This window comes from Myodes glareolus, chromosome 7 (genome assembly GCF_982192425.1).
Source record: "Myodes glareolus chromosome 7, mMyoGla1.1, whole genome shotgun sequence".
Lineage (NCBI taxonomy): Eukaryota > Metazoa > Chordata > Mammalia > Rodentia > Cricetidae > Myodes > Myodes glareolus.
In genome coordinates this window covers 102,639,292-102,659,481 of record NC_142032.1, presented here as the reverse complement: position 1 = coordinate 102,659,481, position 20,190 = coordinate 102,639,292, and the positions used below count along the sequence as shown (strand labels likewise).

At 46.7% G+C, this 20,190-nt stretch overlaps 1 protein-coding gene across 1 annotated transcript; it reads right to left on the bottom strand.

Moving 5' to 3' along the window:
* Window positions 1-1,838: 1,838 nt before the first annotated feature.
* LOC125397336 (folate receptor alpha) lies at window positions 1,839-15,644 on the bottom strand. Its single transcript, XM_048429673.3, has 7 exons — window positions 15,503-15,644; window positions 14,423-14,726; window positions 13,615-13,681; window positions 7,390-7,544; window positions 2,685-2,873; window positions 2,414-2,549; window positions 1,839-2,248 (listed from the first exon to the last, which is right to left on the bottom strand). Exons 4-7 carry the CDS (start codon window positions 7,534-7,536, stop codon window positions 1,968-1,970), a joined length of 753 nt encoding a protein of 250 aa, XP_048285630.3. The 5' UTR covers window positions 7,537-7,544; window positions 13,615-13,681; window positions 14,423-14,726; window positions 15,503-15,644; the 3' UTR covers window positions 1,839-1,967.
* Between the last annotated feature and the right edge of the window lie 4,546 nt (window positions 15,645-20,190).

The window sequence follows — 20,190 nt, the reverse complement described above, 5'->3', positions numbered from 1 at the left end:
ACCAACTCCCCCCACCACAGAACACCTTATCTCTCAGCCTGGGATCCCAGTTAAGTAGCAAAAGCTCCCTAAAAATCCAGTCAACACAATAGCTTAATCAAGAAATAAATGTTGTATTAAACTTCTAGATTTAGAATATTAGGAATGTATTGTAAGAGATGGAGAATCTGTGTTAGTCATTAAGAGCACTTGCTGCTCTACCAGAGACCAAAGTCGGCACCCACAACAGGTTGTTCGCAGCTGCTCTAACTCCGGCCCAGGAGAGCTAGTTCACTCTTCTGGTCTCGAAGCCTGCGCACACATTTCTACTAGACTGCTGAGATGGCGCCTGCAGTCTCTCCTGGGAAGTGGGGACAGGTGGAGCCTGGGAGTTCACTAAGTCCTCTAGTCTAGTCTAACTGGTGAACTCCAGATTCACGGAGACGCTAATAAAAACCAAACTGGAGAAAAGGCTCAGTCACTGTTCTATGGCTGTGAAGAGACACCCTGACCAAGGCAACTCTTAGAAGGGAACACATTTAATTGGGGGCTTGCTTACAGTTTCAGAGGGTTAGTCCAGTATCATCACGGCAGGGAACATGGGGGCAGGCAGACATGGCGCTGGAGCAGTAGCTGAGAGCCACATCCTGGTCCACAGCCTAACATGGGCTTTTGGAACCTCAAAGCCCACTCCCAGGAGCACATACTTCCTTCCTCCAGCAAGGCCACATCTCCCAGTCCTATCAAGGAGTTCCACTCCCGGGAGCTTAAGATTCCTCTGTATCTACATGAGCCTAAGAGGGCCATTCTCCTTCAACCACCACAGACAAGGCGGGAAGACTCAGCAGTTCAGAGCTCTGGTTGCTCTTCCAGAGGACCTGTGTCCATTTCTCAGCACCCAGAGGTTCTTGTAACTCTTCTCATATGAGCACCCCGGCAAGGAGAGGGACACGCACACAGCATATACATACATAGTACACACTAATAATAAATGAGAAACAAACTTTAAAATTTAGAAGTCCAGTGTGGTATATTTTTGTTTTGTTCTTCGAGACAGGTTTTCTCTGTAACAGCCCTGGCTGTCCTGGAACTCACCCTGTACATCAAGCAATTTCACCTGCCTCTGCCTCCCAAGTGCTGGGATTAAAGGCGTGCGCTGGCATTGCCTAGCTCAGGTGTGGTACTTGTAATCCCAATACTTAAGAGATAGAGACAGGAGGATCTGTAGCTCAAGGTGAATTCAAGGCTAACTTGGGCTACATGAGACCCTGTCTCAAAATAAAATCTAAGACAGTAAGGAGGGCACGGCTCTCTTCTTTCCTTCTCCCCACCCATTCATATAGAACAAGCTGGGATCACCTCTGGACCTTTGGCTAAGATCAAGTGTAGAACTTGCAGGATACTCTCATTTCCTGCTCTTCCATTAGAGAGCTGAGGACATCACTGAGTGGTTAGTCCTGCTAGGGTTAGATTTAAAATGGCAAAATCCTTAGCCAATGTATTGGCACACACCTTTACTCCCAGCACTTGGGAGGCAGGTGGATCTCTGTGAGTTGTGGGTCAGCCTGGTCTACGAAGCAAGTTCCAGGACAGACAGCTATACAGAGAAACCTGTCTCAAAAAAAATCAATCAATCAATCAATCAATCAATCAATAAATGAGGTGAAACCCTGGGCTTGGCTATAAATTAGGGTTCATATGAAAAATGAAATCAAGAACTAGGAACATGGCACGGCTTAGGAAAATGAAGTCTGTCTGAGTAACCCACAGAAAATGTCAGAACAGGGAACTAACCAAGTTTAAACTTCAATCAGTGGGAAGGAGGAAGCAAAATAATTATATTCCAATTCATACCCAAATAATTTAAGACAGATTTTGAATGTCTGGTTTATTTAAGCAGGCTGTCAGAGGTCCTACCACAAAGGAGGCTAGGAGGTGAGAGGCTAAGCCAAGCAGGGAGCTCCCCAGGCATCTGAAGAGGAATGGATTCAGCTGAACACCCAGAACAGCATTAAGGACAGGCTGCACACTAGTGGCCAGGCCCTGTGAAGCTCAGCTCCACTCATAGCCTCGGCGTAGAACCTCGCCACCTCCTCATTAGGGTTGCCTTGGGCTGGGTCGAACCACATCTGGATGCAGCGGCCGCTCCCTCTGCTGTAGTTGCTGAGTTTGTAGGAGTGGCTCCAGATTTCCTCACACAGAGTAGCAGGTGTAGGGAAATAGAAGGTGAAGGGCCGGCAGGAGGCCCCCACAGGGCACTGGTTATACCCTAGAGAAATCATGGAAGACTTTTAGCCACCGTGCCTAGAACTATCTCTGGTTGTGCCAGCGTCAGAACCCCAGATCTTCACACAAGAGTTGCCCAGCCCCACCTCCCTCCCACGTAGTTCTTACCGGAGGTCCAGCCCACCCCTCCCGCCCACGTAGTCCTTACCGGAGGTCCAGTTCCACCCCTTGTGCCAGTTGCTCTTGCAGGTGAGAGAGGTGCGGCAATCCTCCCACCATTGCTGACAGTCCTCTCTGCACAGGGGGACATCAAGGATTCGCTCTTTGCGCCAGCTCTGGTCCACCTGCGAGACGATGAGGAAGTTTTTGAGCTCAGGAACCTCAGCACTGCAGCCTGAGTAGGACCTGGTGCGGGAGGCAGGCCCTGGAGAGATATTTAGAGAGCGCAGCTGCTCTGTTGGCTTTGGGGACACTCATACCTGCTGGGTCCATGGCCCCAAGTTAGGAGAACACTCATAGAGGCAGGTGTCCTGGATAAAGTGTCGCTTGCATGTCGATGTCATCTTCCCACAGTGGTCCCAGTTGAATCGGTACAGGTAGGAAATGTCCTCATGAGCTTCCCGGCTTGTGTTGGCGGTGCAGCAGGAATTCCTCTTCCAGGGACTGCACTGTTTGGCGGGAGACACAGGGCCAAGTCCACGGCCAGCACAGACAGAAGACAGGGTTGCTCTGTGTAACAGCCCTGGCTGTCCTGGAACTCACAGTGTAGACCAGGCTGGCCCTGCCTCCCCAAAGGCTGAGATTAAAGACACCCAGCCCAGCCCTTTGTAACTCTTGCTGTTGAGCTGTTGAGCCCTGACTGACCGTAGAAGCCCAAGAGGTACAATCCTTACAAAAGTCATTAACTCACGAGACCTGGAGAACACTTTCTGCCCTTGTAGAACACCAGGGTTTCGTTTCCCTGTGGGTGCATGGTTGTTCACAACTGTTTGAATTCCTATTTTAAGGGATCTGATGCCCTCTTCTGGCCTTCCTGGGCACCAGACACAAAGATGATGAATATACATGCTTACGTGCAAGCAAATATACACACAAAGTAAAAATAAAAAAATTAAAAATTCACTAATTCACACTGGGTGTGGTAGGGCACACCCTTAATCCCAACCTTCAGGAGGTGGAGGCAGATCAGATAGAGGCAGGTTCAAAGCCTGCCTGTTCTATAGTGTAAATTTCAGGACAGCAGAGCTATTACAGAGAAACCCTATCTCAAAAAATAAAAAATCATTAATTAACATTTATTGTTTCTTTCAGTTTTTTTTTCTTATGCACATGCGCCTCTGTGTGTGTGTGTGTGCATGTGCAGAGGTCAGAAGACACTTTGGAGGCCTGAAAATCACAAGTTAAGCTCTATTAATTGCTGTTAAGCACGGGGACTTGGGACTCACTTGTCTCTGTCTCACGGCAACCTCTCAATGGGGATTACAGCCGCTACACACAGCTTTTTCTACATCCAGCCTTTATTTTTTAAGCCAGGTTCTCGCTATGTAACCCTGGTGAGTTGAATTCACCATATACACCAGGCTAACTTAGCACTCACAGATGAGTCTAACACTCCCAGACTGACCAGGCTAACCCAGCACTCACAGACAGGTCTAACACTCCAAGGCTGGCAACACACCCAGGGTTTAGTTCACTTGACTTCGCTATAAGCCCCTATCCAAGCTAAGCCAGGCACTTTTCTAGGAGATAATGGATAAAATGATAAAAACAACGTGCCAACTGCTTCAGGAAAATAAATTAAGGCACTAGAAAGGCATTTGGACTTGCAGTGCCACCAGACGGTCAGGTTAGACCTCGCTGAAGGAATGACGGAGACCTGGAGGATTCTATGGTCCAGTGAGGGAAGAAGACACTTGGCCTGGAAAACTTAGTATGATGCGCAAAGGTTTTTGTCTGTTTGTTTTTCAAGACAGGGTTTCTCTGGTCTGAGGTCTACACTACTTTTATTTGTATCACCACATAGGAAACGACTTCCCTCACTCGAGCTGTTCCCCGTTCAGGCCAACACTCATTTATTCAGATCTTTTGGTTTTGTTTAACATAAATTTTGCCAATCTTTTTGTTTTGTTTTGTTTTTTGAGACAGGGTTTCTCTGTGTAACAACCCTAGCTGGATCTCACTGTGTAGACCAGACTGGCCTCAAACTCACAGAGATCCGCCTGCCCCTGCCTCCTGAGTGCTGGGATTAAAGACTGCGCCACCACCGCCCTGCAAATTTTGCCAATCTAAACAAACAAACAAACAAACAACACTTTTTTTTTTTGGTAACAGCTGTGGCTGTCCTGGAACTCACAGAGATCTGCCTCTGCCTCCCAAGTGCTAGGATTTAAGGCGAGCACCACCATCGCCCAATGCAAAGTTTTTAAAAACACATTCAAAACAATTTTGTTGTTGTTTTGCTCATTTCATCTATTTTTGAGACCAGGCCTCTCTCTATGAAGCCCTGGAACTTGCTATGTAGATCAAGCTGACTTGAACTCACTGAGATCTGCCTGCTTCTACCTCTCACAGTACTAGAATTAAAGGCCTAGTTTTTAAAAAAAAATAAAAAGTTAGAGATGACTGAGCAGTTAAGAGTCTTCGGTCCAACACCACATCCTAAGGAAACCCGCCTGTAACCCCAGCTGCAGAGACTCTCAGGCCTTGCTCTGGTCTTCACACGGACACCTAGGTGTGAATAAAAATAAGGCTTTCTTATTCTGAGAGAGGATCTCACTGTATAGAACTTGCCAAGTTGACCAGACTGGCCTCAAACTCAGAGATCCATCTGCTTCACCTCCCAAGTGACAAAAATAAATTAAAGAAAAAGGAGAAGAAAGTAAAGGTTGAATAAGTTAGTAAGTTACTGCTCAAGGTAGCCACTGCATAGTCTAAGCTAGCAACAGTGTGCTCAATGATTCAAAATAGTTTCACCAGGTGCAGAGGGGACCACCTTTAATTCCAGCCCTCAGGAGTCCAGCCGGGTCTATATGTTGAGTACCAGACCAGTGGAGGCTACACGTGAGATTCTGTCTCACAGACAAAACAAAACACAACACACAAAATACCAACACGAGCATGGATAAGGGAAGGACAGAGGAGCCTTCTCATCCCTCGCTGAGGAGCTACTGATGGGGTGGCTCCTGGGAACATTCGATTTTCTTTAAGAGAGTGGTCCATGGTAGGCTGACCATGATCCAGTGAACGGCCTCACGCTCTACGTATATGAGCAGCAACAATTTGACTCCTTGGTTTATTATAAAGAAAAGGAGCCAGGCAATGGTGGTGTCTACAGAGTGAGTTCCAGGACAGCCAGGGCTAAACAGAGAAAGCCTGTCTCAAAAACCAAAAACCCAACAACAACAACAACAACAAAAAACATAGTAGGAGAACACAGGGGAGGTTGCCAGATAGGATCAAATGCATGTATGAAATTCTCAAAGAATAAATTTTAAAATGTTATTAAAAAACAAAAAACATCAAATAGGGCTCAGCAGTTAAGAGCATTGTTGTTCTTGCACAGGACCTGGGTTAGCTCCCAGCACCCACATGGAAGCCTATACAACCATTTGTAACTCCGGTTATGGAGAATCCAATGCTACCTTCTGGCCTCTGCAGGAACTGCACTTGGTGCACAGACATACACACAAAATACCCATAACAATAAATTGAAAAAAAGAGCTGTGATGGCTCTCATCACAGAGTCAAGATGTTCATTTCTAAGTCGAAGGAAGCACACATTGTTTTCCTTTGCTTTTTAAAATGTCTCCCTGGGGCTGGAGAGATGGCTCAGTGGTTAAGAGCATTGCCTGCTCTTCCAAAGGTCCTGAGTTCAATTCCCAGCAACCACATGGTGGCTCACAACCATCTGTAATGAGGTCTGGTGCCCTCTTCTGGCCTGCAGGCATACATGTAGACAGTATAATATTATGTATCAGAATACATAAATAAATATTTTTAAAAAATAATAAAATAAAATGTCTCCCTGCTGTGGTAGCTCTCGCCTTTACTCCAAGCACTCAGGAGGTAGGCAGAACTGAGTTTCAGGCCAGCCATAATTACATGGTAAAACCCGGTCATCGCCCCCCCCCCAATTGTTTTTCTTTCTCTCTCTTTCCCTCTCTTTCTTGATGGGGTTTCATGTATTGACACTGAACTCACTATGAGTTCAGTTGACACTGAACTCACTATGTAGGTGAGGGTAACCCTCCAGATTACAGCTATGTGCCAATACAAGCAGTTTGTTTGTTTGTTTCTCTTTTTGGACAGGGTTTCTCTGTGTAGACCAGGCTGGCCTAGAACACACAGATCTGCTGGCCTCTGCTTCCTGAGTGCTGGGATTAAAGGCGTGCGCCACCACTGCTCAGTTTACAGCTAGTTTTATGTAGTGCTAGGGATTCAGTTTAGAACACTGTGCAGGTACTCTATCAGCCCTATGTATTTGTTTATTCATTTATCAATGTTATTTATTTTAGGTGTTTTGCACGTGACCTTTGCATGGCTGGTGCCTGCAGATTCAGAAGAGGTCACTGTACCCCTGGAACTAGGATGGTCCTTAGTTTTGGCTTTTTTTTGAGACACCCTCCTGACTGTGAAGTGACAGGGTCAGACTGTCCTCCTGTCTCAGACTCCCCAGGAGCTGACCTTCTGTCATTTTACTTTACAGCTGTATTGTACTTACTGTACTAAATGTTTAGGTGGTCTTGGATAATAAATGGGTTATGGCAAACATCTGTTACAGCACAGCCCTGCACGGGCGAGGGCTAGTCCAGATGTTTTCTAGATGCCCGACTCCATCTTATCAGCCAGTCTCATAGGTTGATCGAAAAGAGCAACTGTTAGCAGCACACAGCCTCTTCCCTGAGACCCCAGAGGAATCTTCCGCAACCTTCACTTAAAACTACCACAATGGTCTGCCTGTTCATTTCCCAAACTTCTCCCTGAGCTGACTTCCTTGTTTATGCAATGTCAAAACCCAGCTACCAAGACGAGCGACTAGCATTACACTGCCGATTGACAGCCAATACGTACTGTCAAAGTCATCCATGTTCCAGAGAACAGACGGTTTCCTCCACCATAGACTGAGCTAAACACCCCCCTCTCCTGACCAGCCCCAAGTCACCCCGGGCCTCACCATCGTCCTACCTGGTTGTGTAAATTGTCCTCGGGGCCTGGTTTCTCTTTGTGGTGCTTGGCATCCATGCAAACATTGAGCAGTTCAGTTCTGACCCGGGCACACTCGGTCACCCAGATCAGCAGGAGCAACAACTGTGCTGTCATCAGATGAGCCATGGCAGACCCTGAAGGGAGAGCTACGGTCAGAGCAACCTCCAAGAGTGTACTCAGCTGCAGTGGGCGGTACCTGCACTCATGGACAGTGTGTCACCTCCTCCTCTCAGTCTTCCCAGACTATGAGGCTCAGACGCCCTGGAGACAGTCACTGGTCTGAGCCTTTTTGATTTCAGTGAGACTCAAACGAGGCAATGGAAAAACAAGAAATGGCTATTTGCAAAAACAATTAGAGTTTGCCCACTCCCATACTCGAAGTCCTTGGAGGCAAATGTTTCAGAGCTAAAATTTTCTAAGGTTTAATAAAAAGTGATGCAGGTTGCAGGGAGGTGGTGCTGTACACCTTTAAACCCAGTGCTTGGGAGACGGGGGCTAGCCTGGTCTACAGAGTTAGTTCCAGAACAGCCAAGGCTACACACAGAGAAACTCTGTGTCGAAAAATAACAACAAAAACGGTGATAAAGGTAATCCAGGTTTAGGTGTGGGCAAAAAGTTTTAAAATTTAGAGAGGAAGCCAAGAGTATATAAAATATTAGTTGATGATGTAGCCAGGCCATGATGTGCACCTTTAATCCCAGAACTGCAGAGGCAGATGCAGGTGGATCTCCGAGTTAGGCTAGCCTAGTCTACAGAGCTAGCTCCAGGACAGCCAAGGCTACACAGAGAAACTCTGTCTTGAAAATCCACAAAAAAACAAAACAAAACAAAACCTAGATGGTGAGACAGGAGGTTGCCAGAAGAACGTAAGCCCTAAAGGAGGATAGAAAACTATTTTTTCCCCTAATTTCAGCTTCATTATACTCTCCCCCACTCCCAGATATCTGTGAACTCAACTGTGCACTGAAGGAGTGAGAACCACTTTTGCATTACGGAAGAATCCAGAATGTGTTATTACACTGAAGCAGTGACTGTGAGCGCTGGCCTTTCTTTAATCCACTGCCCACAGTGCAGAGTATCTAGACACAATAAAGAGCATTTGTCACATTGACCCACTCTAAAAAATGATTAAAAATTTATTTTTTTACTTTGTTGGGCAGTGGTGGCGCATGCCTTTCATCCCAGCACTCAGGAGGTAGAGGCAGGTGGATCTCTGTGAGTTCGAGTCTAGCCTGGTCTACAAGAGCTAGTTCCAGAACTGGCTCCAAAGCTACTGAGAAATCCTGTCTTGAAAAACCAACCAACCAATCAATCAATCAATCAATAGAAATAATTTCTTTTTATGTGTATGAGTGTTTTGGCTGCAAGTATGTTCATGCACAGCATGCATGCAGGGGTGCAGAGGCCAGAAAAGGGCATTAAGATCCGCGGGACTGGGGTTAGAGATGGTTATGAGGCACCATGTGAATGCAGGAAATCTCACGTGGGTCCTCTGAAAGAGTAGCCAGTGCTGCTGTGAGGCCCTGACTTAGCAAACTCCATTTTAAAGAAGGGCTTCATCTTAAGCTATATATATAGTGGGGGCCGATCTCAGCTCCAGAAATGTGCTGTGATAGCAAAATTTAAATGGATACCTTAGAAATAGTCAATTAGGAGCTAGGAAACAGGGCCATAAAGTTTAATGAGGTCCAGATAGATGTTCCTAGGAGGCAGGCTGTCCTTGCATATACCTTGTCTGTTGTGAACGGCTCTTTGTTAGTGTTTCACACCCAAAAACTGACCAATGGCTTCAGAAACTACCTTACCCTATGCCCTCCTTACCCAACCCTAAACCCAGGACATGAGCTCCCCTTTAAAAGTTCTCCCCATGCCCGGCTCAGGGCTGCTCTTCCCTCACGGCGTTGGTGTGCTGGTGTGGTCCATACTTGAATCTGTATATTAAAAACCCTCTTGTGCTTTACATTGGAATCCAATTCCAAGGAGTTTCTTGCGGGGAGGGATAATTATTAACTTGGGCATAACACTATCTTAATGTATGAACTGTCTGTCCTTCCCTCAATTTTAAACTTCAATTATCGTGTTTAAGGGATCTATAAAACAAAACTACCCCTACCCTGTAAGCCCCACCTGCCCAAGGACAAATAACTTTCTGGAGTTGAGGAGTAGCTCTGTTGTTTAGGTAGAATCACAAGGCTGGCTGCCCAATCGCACAGCATTACCTGACCACACGAGGGAGAGATGTACTTAGACAGGAAGTACTTCAGGACATATGCTCGCCCCTAATTGGACATAGCCTTGCGGGGGGGGGGGGGGGTGAGGTCTTGCCTTTTTAAGACTCTATCTAATGTGATTCGGGGCCATACTCTGGGTATGAATCTGGGCAATGTCTATCGGGCTGACCAGAATTTAATAAAGTTTGCTCCAAATTTGGTTCAAAAATTGTGGTAGTGTTTTATTCTCACCCAGTGGGATTAACAAATTCTGTTTTAAACTGCATTAATTATCTCTTTTTTTTAAAAGATTTATTTATTTATTACATATACAGTGTTCTGCTTGTGTGTATCCTTGCAGGCCAGATGGTTGTGAGCCACCATGTGGTTGCTGGGAATTGAACTCTGGACCTCTGGAAGAGCAGTCAGTGCTCTTAACCTCTGAGCCATCTCTCCAGCCCCCAATTATCTCTTTTTTTAACATTAATTATATCAACCATAGTCATTTTTTTCTTGGTTTTTCGAGACAGGGTTTCTCTGTAGCTTTGGAGCCTGTCCTGGAAGTAGCTCTTGTAGACCAGGCAAGTCTCGAACTCACAGGGATCCACTTGCCTCTGCCTCCCAAGTACCGGGATTAAAGGCGTGCGCCACCACCGTCCGGTCAATCATAGTCGTAGTAAATCTATATATTGCATTGCTATACACAAACACATGGTTTTAAAATTAATAAAAGTGATATGATGTTCATGTAACATCCATTACTCTGTGTTATAAGGGGTAATAAATAGAAGCCAAGGTTTCTCTGCGTAATAGCCCTGGCTGTCCTAGATCAAGCTCTTGTAGACCAGGCAAGCCTCGAACTCACAAAGATTTGCCTGAGTGCTGGGATTAAAGGTATGTGCCACCACCACCCGGCTACCCCCACCCTTTTTTTTTTAAGGTCAATTTTTTTTCTTCTCTAATTTATTTTTAAAGATTTATTTATTTATTATGTATACAATGTTCTGTCTGCGTGTATGCCTGCAGGCCAAAAGAGTCCGCCAGATCTCATAACAGATGGTTGTGAGCCACCATATGGTTGTTGGGAGTTGGACTCAGGTTCTCTGGAAGGGCAGCAGGTGCTCTTAACCTCTGATCCATCTCTCCAGCCCTCTTTAAAAATTTTTTTACACTTATTTATCTAGTTTGTTTTGGGTACACATACATTCTTACTTTGTCAAGTGTGTGAAGGCCAAAGAACAACTTTCAGGATTGATTTCTTTCCTTCTGTTAGTATCCAGACTCACCTTGGCCCTGCCCTTTGGGCACAGTCACCCTGCGGCTTATGGCAAGCAGTCCCACTGTGCGCAGTGCAAAGGTCCCTTTAAGAGACAAGCTCCGCCTCCTGGTGAAGGCCTCTCCTCTTCTGACCCCCTTCCCCCCATTTCCTTCATCTCAAACTCCTCTCTCAAGCTCTGTCTGCTTGTGTCCTGTCGTGTCCCCTCCCGTGCCCCCCCTCCCCCCGCCCCCGCCAGTTCACACCGCCTTCGTTGTCAGGCTTGGGAGCAGGTGCCTTTCAGATAAAGCGAGCACTCTAGCCCCAGTAAACTATTTAACTCAGAGAATTCTGTTTTGTTTTGGGTTTTAGTCAGGGTCTCACTATGTATCCCTGGTTGGTCTAGAACTTGCTACGTAGACCAGGCAGGCCTTGAACTCACAAGGTATCTGCCTTAAACCAATAAGACTGGCAAGTAGGATTTTGATGCCAAATGACTTTGTATAAAAGCTTTAAAATAAAGTAATTTAGTTTGGTGGTACAGACCGATCCCAGCACTGGGGAGGAAGAGGCAGGTAGATCTCTGAGTTACTGAACAGCCAAGGATAACATAGTGTGACCCTCTCTCAAAAAAACAAAACAGGGGGAGAAGGACTGGGAGGAGAGGACAGAGGGGAACCCGCCGTGGTTTGGACCGACCCACCACCAAAACCTGAGGTCAGGATGTTATATATGACAGAAGAACAAATTAACTAATTAAAATAAAAAAATACTTAAGAAGCTGCAAATAAACTGAAGATTTGTGGAATTTTGTTTGTTGTTTGTTTAGCGGCCCAGACTAGCCTGAAATCCCAAACTCAAACCAAACAGTGGTAGTTCTTGCCCTTAATCCAGCACTCAGGAGGCAGAGGCAGGCAGACCTCTGTAGAACAAACACCCTGGTCTATATAAAGTGAGTTCCAGGACAGCCAGGACTACAGAAAAGAACCCCGAGGAATAACCTCCTACAGAGGTGGAACTATAGCAACTGCAGCCACACCTAGACTTTTTCTCTCCTTTCTTCTTTTCAGGATTATCTGGACAGCTCCTCCCAGAGACTCAGTGACCAGGGGGAGCTCCCAGCCAGCTGGGCAGCCCTAGATCCTGGAGGCTTCGGAGCCTCCTCCCACAGAGCTGGGCTGGCTCCACCCACAGAGCTGGGGCTGGCTCCTCCCACAGAGCTGGGCTGGCTCCCACCTCACTATCTTGACTTTAGACACTGGATCTTCGGAAGGGACTGTCTGTACTTGTCCACACCCCCCACAAAATGCTCCACATTGCTAAAATGTTCCAAATTTATTTCCCATGAACCCTCTCCACCTCCCTCCAAGTCTGTGTCTCATTCAAGAGCCGATAAAGTAAAGTCCAAAAGAAATTCAGGTCAAATGGCTGTCCGCGGTGCCTATTAACATACCTAAGCCGCGCTGACCTACAGGCTCCCTCAGGAGCGCTACCAGCAGGTGGGGGTGGTAGCTCTCAGCTTGCCCAGTCCCCACCTTAACCTTCTCTAGCTCTTGGGCTGTTTTCTGTCTTCCTCTTTTGATCCCCTTCCCTCTTGCTCGTGCCTTGCTCTCCTGCTCTCTCCTCTCACGGCCCAGTCCAGTCAGCCATACTCAATCTATTGCTTCCTCTCTCTGGACTCCTCTTGATGGACTCTTCCTCGTAGCTACAATAAAACCTTCCCCTCAGCCAGGCAGTGGTGTCTCAGCCTTTAATTCCAGCACTCGGGAGGCAGAGGCAGGCAGATCTCAAGTGATTTTGAAGCCAGCCTGGTCTACAGAGTGAGTTCCAGGACAGCCAGGACTGTTACACAGAGAAATCCTGTCTCCAAACAGCCTTCCCCTCATCAGCGCATTGGAGCGGTCATGTCCTCAGCTTACGGCTTTCCCATCTCCAACTGTATCTTGTCTCCATATTATCCTATTTCCCTTAGAACATGGTGCCCACTGGGTGTGCTGGGCACAATCATTAATCACGGCAGATGCAAGTAAATCTCAGCTTGATTTACAGAACTAGATCCAGGACAGCCAGGGCTATACAGAGAAATCCTCCTTGTCTTGGGAAAAACAAAAAAGACCTTGGTGTTCTGGGACTGGAAACAGCTCAGTTGGTAGTAGATTCTCAGAATTTAGGGGCAAGAGGATCAAAAACTCAAGGTCATTTTCAATTACATACCAAATCTGAGGCCAGCCTGGGATAGTGAGATCCCAACATAAAAATAAAACAAACAAAAAGTCCCCAAAACTTGGGTGTCCTGACAAGAGTCTCATCAGATGGAGGCCCATCCAGCATTCTTCTCTTTCTTCTCTACTCCACAAAATGTTACTCTGCACCAGATTGCTGTCTCCTAAGCTACTCTTAAACTAACTTTGTTTTTTGAATTTTTTTTCTTTCTGGTTTTTCGTGACAAGGATTCTCTATATAACAACCCTGGCTATCTGGACCTCACTCTAGGCCAAGCTGCCCTCAAACTCACAGGGATCCACCTGCCTCTGCTGGGTTTAAAGGTGCAGCCACTGCCACGTGACTCGCTCTTAGTAAATCTCCAGGCTGATCTTGAGCTCATTCTACCGCCCAGCCCTAGAAATTTTAATCTCCTTGCCTCAGCCCAGTTTATCAAAATGATTTATCCCAATCATCCATTCTCTCTCCGAAATCACTCTCTCCAGGACCCAGCTATGCCTCTGTTGATCTACTTACTCTGTTCTCCAAGCCCAGGCCAGGGAAGTCAGTCCTACTGGAGCGTCAGGTGTGTCTTCTTCAGCTCCTGTGGGGGGTCAAACAAGCCCTGCTTGCTTGGAGCACAGACTAAAGTTCAAAGAGCTGAGCCCAGCCCAGACCTCGCTCCACTCCCTGCTTGACCATGCGGAAAGGACCACAAGAGGAAACGTAGAAGAAAAAAAAATCACCAAATAATGGCCAATTTCATATATGTGTGACCAACTAAACCTGGCTGAGGGACAAGCGTAAATCCAACAGCTAGGACTACCCACCCAAGACTGACCCTTCCCCAAGCCCCTCCCCCTGCAAAAAGCTCCAAATTGCTAAAATGTCCCAAGTTCCTACTGAGTCCCCTCAGCCCCGCCTCCTTGGATCTTTTCCAGCCAATGGTCCCTTTTTCTTTCCCTTCAGCCAGTATTCTCCGTCTCCCTGGGCCTTGCATTCTGCAAGCTCATCATTTTCAAGTCACAGTTCCGATTAGTCCACCTGCGACACTGCCCCTGCCGTAACCACCACAAGCAACACGTAGGGGGCTCCAGACTAGGAGCTAAGAACTCAGCTCTTGGCTGAAGGGCCGGATCCTTAAGTTCCAGCTAAAGACAAACGCTTTTTTCTACCTCACAGTTTAACCTTGTGCTGGTCATGCTCTGATCTGGGCCTCAGTGTCCACCTCTGGATTCTCTGGACTTCAGGCATACAGAAGGCCTTTCTAGTTCAGCAAACCCTTTAACATAGGCCGGGGGTACCTTAGGGTATGTGGTCCCTAATGAGAAGACGACCAGAATACCTGGGAACGGAAGCAGCTCTCAAGACTGGTTCAGGCTTTTGCTCTGCTCTGGGCTTCTTTTGCTTTCATTCCTGGAGACTGCTGAGGTTTAGTGGCCTAGGAGACGGGGGCTGTGGAGCAGGCAGTGGGAAGGAAGCCCAGGAATGGAGGCTGAGACTGAGCGAAGGACACTCAGTTGTTAATTATTGCCTTTGAGCAGCGCCAGTCAGGCCTCTGGAGAGATGGAATTGATAGCCCTGGTTTGGTTCTGAGGGTGTATGGCAAGGGTTTGTCTTGCACGAGGCCCTGGGTTCAATCCCCCGCACTGCAAACAAAAAGCCTATGAAGTCACTCAGTCCTAAAAACAAAAACTAAACCTTTGTGGCTTAAGCTGCTAAGACCCAGAACCCTTAAAGATGATCACATTCACTTCCTCCATCAGTGTTCTGTTCTACAGATGAACAGAATGAGACCCAGAGAACCACATCAGAGCCAAGGGCAGGATCATCACAAGACACAGGCTTCCAACTTCCACGAGTTACTAGTTCCCCCAACCTCACCAACCCAATCATCCTCCACTTCCACTCACAAAACCATCTCGTGGAGGCTCAGTAGTTTGAAAGCCCAGGCCCCTTCCCTTCTCTCCTCACTCAACTCCCACTCCTATTATGGTCTTTATGGTCCTTTCAGGATGAGCTCTTTTAACACCTCCCACTGCAGCCCCAAAAGAATCCCCCACATCCATCCCCCACTCAGGAGCCCAGGGTGGTGCTGCCCCTTTGGGAAAGGAAGTGGAGAGATTTGAGCGGGAAAAAGCAAACTGTTGATCAGGTACCTGGCGTGTGTGGCCCCAGAGAAGGTTACAAGTTGCACCTAAATGTGGGGGGTGCCAGCCTGTGGATCTCAACAGAACTTTGGGTAAGGAAATAGAGGCCAGTACCTTGGTGAAAAAAATGAAGGAGGAGAAAGAGGACGAGGAGGAAGGAAAGGAAACAATTTGGCCTCTGGAGAAAAACCAGCCAAAAAGGAATGTCCTCCAAGGAGACCAGCTTCCTGGAGGCCTCTTGTCTGGCAGCCTTCTTCATGGCCTCAGAAGTGTACCTGAATCCTGTGACACCCCAGGAATGTTTGTCCCTTGAAGATCACAATAGGTTGAGGACCTCTAGAGCCTTTGGACCTCCTTTCTTGTTTAATTAGGGAGGGGAGAGCCAAGTACCTATCAATACGTGGAGCCGGAGGTCCTGGGCAGACAGAACCTGCCTCTGACCTGGGGGCTGATTATTAACTGCCCTTTATGGCTCCTTGTTGAAAAGTGAAGTTTGTCCCTTGGGCCTGTCCTGAGCACCACAGCTTCTGAATAAGTAACCTCTCTAGTAAGGATTGGAGTTGAAGATTGAGCTCAGGGCCTGTGTGAACCTCCACTAAAATTACCTGGCGCAAGTGAGAAGGAAACGCAGAACACGCAACAAACCCGCTTAGGAGTTTATTGTGGTGGGTGAAGGTTATACAGGCCTGGTGAGGTCGGTGTGCAGAGAGAGAGCTTGAAGACGGTGCGAACAGTTTTTAAGGGCTGCCTAGCGCGTGCGCACAGGGGGGATGACGTGACTACATCAGACGCAGATGACAGAGCTCATGCCTGAGCGCAAGGGCTCACGCAGTTGCGTCAGATGTAGGTGATGCAACCATGCCACACGTGGGGCACGCAGGGTCCTTTAAGATCCCCTGGAGCCATGGGCTTGTCCGTGTGCCTGGCCCTAGAACCTGGAAGTGTCAGCCATGCTGTGTGGCTGAATCATTCCACCAACCTTCCATAAGCCTCAGAGTCCTGCCTGAACGAGAAAAGAAAGAAGCGCGCGCGCGCCTTTAATTCCATTACTTGGGAGGAAGAGGCAAGCAGATCTCTGAGTTCAAGGCCTGCCTGGTCTACGTGGTGAGTTTCTGGATAGCTAGGGCTGCACAGAAAAACTTTGTCTCAAAACTAAAGAAATAAAAAGGGCGTGGCTGCTTCTAGGTGTGATAAGGGAGAGGGTAGCCAGAGGGGTCCGGAGAGAACACGACCTTGAGCTGGACCAGTGGGGAGAAGAGGGCAGGGAAGGGGGCGGGGAGAACCAGGAAATGAGGAGACCGAAAGAACAAAGAGCCGGGCAGCCAAAGTTACTGGTGAAGGGTGGCCTAGGGAAGGGCGGCCCAGCTCCTGGGCAGAAGTTTCAGGTAGAGGACTGGGTGTGCCAGCCTGGAGGAGCCTGTAACAGGTAGGGGCTGAGGAATGCTGGGAGAACCTGGTGACCAACTTTAACTTTGATATTTTGTCCAGGCTTGAAATAATGTGATATTAAGTTGGGAGTCAACCCAGCCCCTGGCATGCATCCCAGCCCCCCCCCCACCCCAACCTGGGAGTTGATTGGTCTGGACCCCAAATGCCAGCATGCCAAGTCCTGACCTCTCCCACAGGGTATTTAAGTGTGGACTCCGGTTAGCCTGTGCTCCCTGGTTTTCTGTCTCCCCTGCCATGCTCTCGGCCCTGCGAGAATGCTGCATTTATTTAAACATGAACATTTTAACTCGGTTTGATTTGGCATGATTGGATTTCTGGGCGCGGCGGAGAGGATTTTTCTTAACAAATACTGCCCTGGATCTTGAGGTGTTGCATCCACCTGGAGCCTACGCTCCAGGATTATTTGACCACTAGGGAGAAACCAGTCCAGGGAGTATCTCCCTGAGCTAGCAGCTTACTAGCCGCAAAACTGACCACCAACTTTCCTTCTGGCCCAGCCTTGTGACCAGGCAGTAATAACCGGTTATTGCCTCTCCCCCTCCCCTTTACCCCAGCGGGGTACTAAGGACCACGGAGTAAGGGAGGCCTCCAGATGGCAGGGGGAGAGGATCTTGAGCTTTTCTGAGTGTCAGCCCACACACATGCTTTTCACACCGCCCATCCTCAGCTGTGGACACACTGGATTCTATCTGCAAGTCTGATGTCCTTCAGACAGGCATCCTGGAACAGCATCCTAGGATTACAGGCTCCTTGCTGTTTCTTTGACCCCTCTCTTGCCTGCATTTCTTAGAACTTCCTTCTCTACCAGCTGGGAACTCTGCTTGTACTTCTTTACAAGCAAGGCCCACCTTGCTGGGTTTTTTTAGGTTATTTTTTATTTTTTTTAAGTTTTTTTTTATTTTATTGATATTTACTGAGCTCTACATTTTTCTCTGCTCTCCTCCCTGCCTCTCCCCTCCCCCTTTTAATCTTCCCCCAAGGTCCCCATGCTCCCAATTTACTCAGGAGATCTTGTCTTCTACTTTCTACTTCCCATGTAGACACATCATTAAACACCTGATCTTTGATAAAGAAGCAAAAAAATATCAAATGGAAAAAAAAGAAAGCATATTTAACAAGTGGTGCTGGCATAGCTGGATATCAACATGTAGAAAAATGAAAATAGACCCATATCTATCACCATGCACAAAACTCAAGTCCAAATGAATCAAAGACTTCAACATAAAGCCAGCCACACTGAACCTTATAGAAGAGAAAGTGGGAAGTACACTTGAATGCATTAGCACAGGAGACCACTTCCTAAATATAACCCCAGCAGCACAGACACTGAGAGAAACAATTAATAAATGGGACCTTCTGAAACTGAAAAGCTTCTGTAAAGCAAAGAATATGGTCAACAAGACAAAATGACAACCTACAGAATGGGAAAAGATCTTCACTAACCCACATCAAACAGAGGTCTGATCTCCAAAATATACAAAGAACTCAAGAAATTGGACACCAAAAGATCACACAATCCAATAAAAAAAAAAAAAAGGAGTACAGACCTAGACAGAGAACTTTCAACAGAGGAATCTGAAATGACTGAAAGACACTTAAAGGAAATGCTCAACATCCTTAGTGGTCAGAGAAATGCAACTCAAAACAACTCTGAGAATGGCCAAGATCAAAAACACTGACGACAACTTATGCAGGAGAGGTTGTGGGGAAAAGGGAACACTTCTGCATTGCTGGTGGGAATGCAAGCTGGTACAACCTGCTTGGATGTCAGTATGACGATTTCTTAGAAAATTAGGAAACAACCTTCTCAAGACCCAGTAATACCACTTTTGGGTATATATCCAAAGAATGCTCAATCATGCCACAAGGACATGTGCTCAGTTATGTTCATAGCAGCTTTGTTTGTCATAGCCAGAACCTGGAAACAACCTAAATGCTCCTCGATCGAAGAATGCATAAGGAAAATGTTTACATTTACACGATGGAGTACTACACAGCAGAAAAAAATGACAGCTTGGATTTTTCAGGAAAATGAATGAAGCTAGAAAACATTATTTTGAATGAGGTAACACAGACACAAAAAGACAATTATCACATGTACTCACTCATAGGTGGTTTTTAAACATAAAGCAAAAGCAAAGAAAGCTAGCCTACAAACCACAATCCCAGAGAACTTAGACAACAATGCGGACACTAAGAGAGATTTACATAGATCTAATCTACATGGGAAGTAGAAAGTATAAAAAGACAAGATCTCCTGAGTAAACTGGGAGCATGGGGACCTTGGGGGAGGATTGAAGGGGACAGGCAGGGAGGGAAGCAGAGAAAAATGTAGCGCTCAATAAATATCAATAAAATAAATTTTAAAAAAGGAGAAACTTTATCTCAAAAAACAAGCAAAAAGGTGGGGTGAGTATGATCAAAGTACATGATACACATATATAAAAATGTCATAATAAAATTAATTCTTTATACAATCTCAATAAAAAGGAATCTTTTCCACTTTAATTTTGCAATAAAAATAGAAACTAGCAATTAAAAAAAAATGGATTTATTTTGTATCTATACCTCATTCTGTCTGCATGTATTCCTGCAGGCCAGAAGAGGGCGCCAGATCTCATTACAGAGAGTTGTGGTTGCTGGGAATTGAACTCAGGACTTCTAGAAGAGTAGTCAGTGCTCTCAACCTCTGAGCCAACTCTCCACCCCCACCTTGCTGTTGGAAGCCTTGTTGACTCTTGGGTATACCTGCCCTACTAGACTCTTGCATGGCACTCCGTCCTGTACCTTCCTGCCAAAAGACTAGTCTGTGCTGACAGGATGAAAGCCTACATTCCTAACTTCCCAGCTCCTCCCATTCAAAACCCAAGCCCTGGGCATCCATGACAAAATGTCACTGTCTCCCACCCTGCTTCACATGTGCACATTTTGTGAGGGGGAAAGCATGGGTACAGAATGACATCTCTTCCTGGGGACTAGAGTGGGTAGTTTCCTTAGACTGACGGTCTGAAGTTGCTTTAGTGGGCAACTGTAGGTTGAGGTCTGTCTTAGTTACTTTCTTGTTGCTGTGATAAAACACCACGAACAACTTGTAGAAGAACGTGTTTACTTGGGGTTGACAGTTCCAGAGAGATAAGAATTCCTTACCATCACCGTGGGGTGATGGGCACCAAAGCTGAAGGTTGAGGTCTGAGAGCTCAAACTGCAAGCAGGAAGGGAGGAGGCAAGAATTCTTTATTTTATTTTATTTTTATGTGCACTTATGTTTTTGCTACGGGTGTCACATTCCCTGAAACTGGAGTTACAGACAGGTGTGAGCTGCCTTGTGGGTGCTGGGAATCTAACTCAGGTTCTCTGGAAGAGCAGTCAATGCTTTTAACCCCTGAACCAGCTCTCCAGGCCCCAAGACAGAACTCCAACCAGTGTTAAGTAATTTGAACTCTTAAAGCCCTCCCCCAGTGGCATACTTTCTCCCGCCAAGCTATACCTCCTAAACCTCCCCAGTCACCAAATG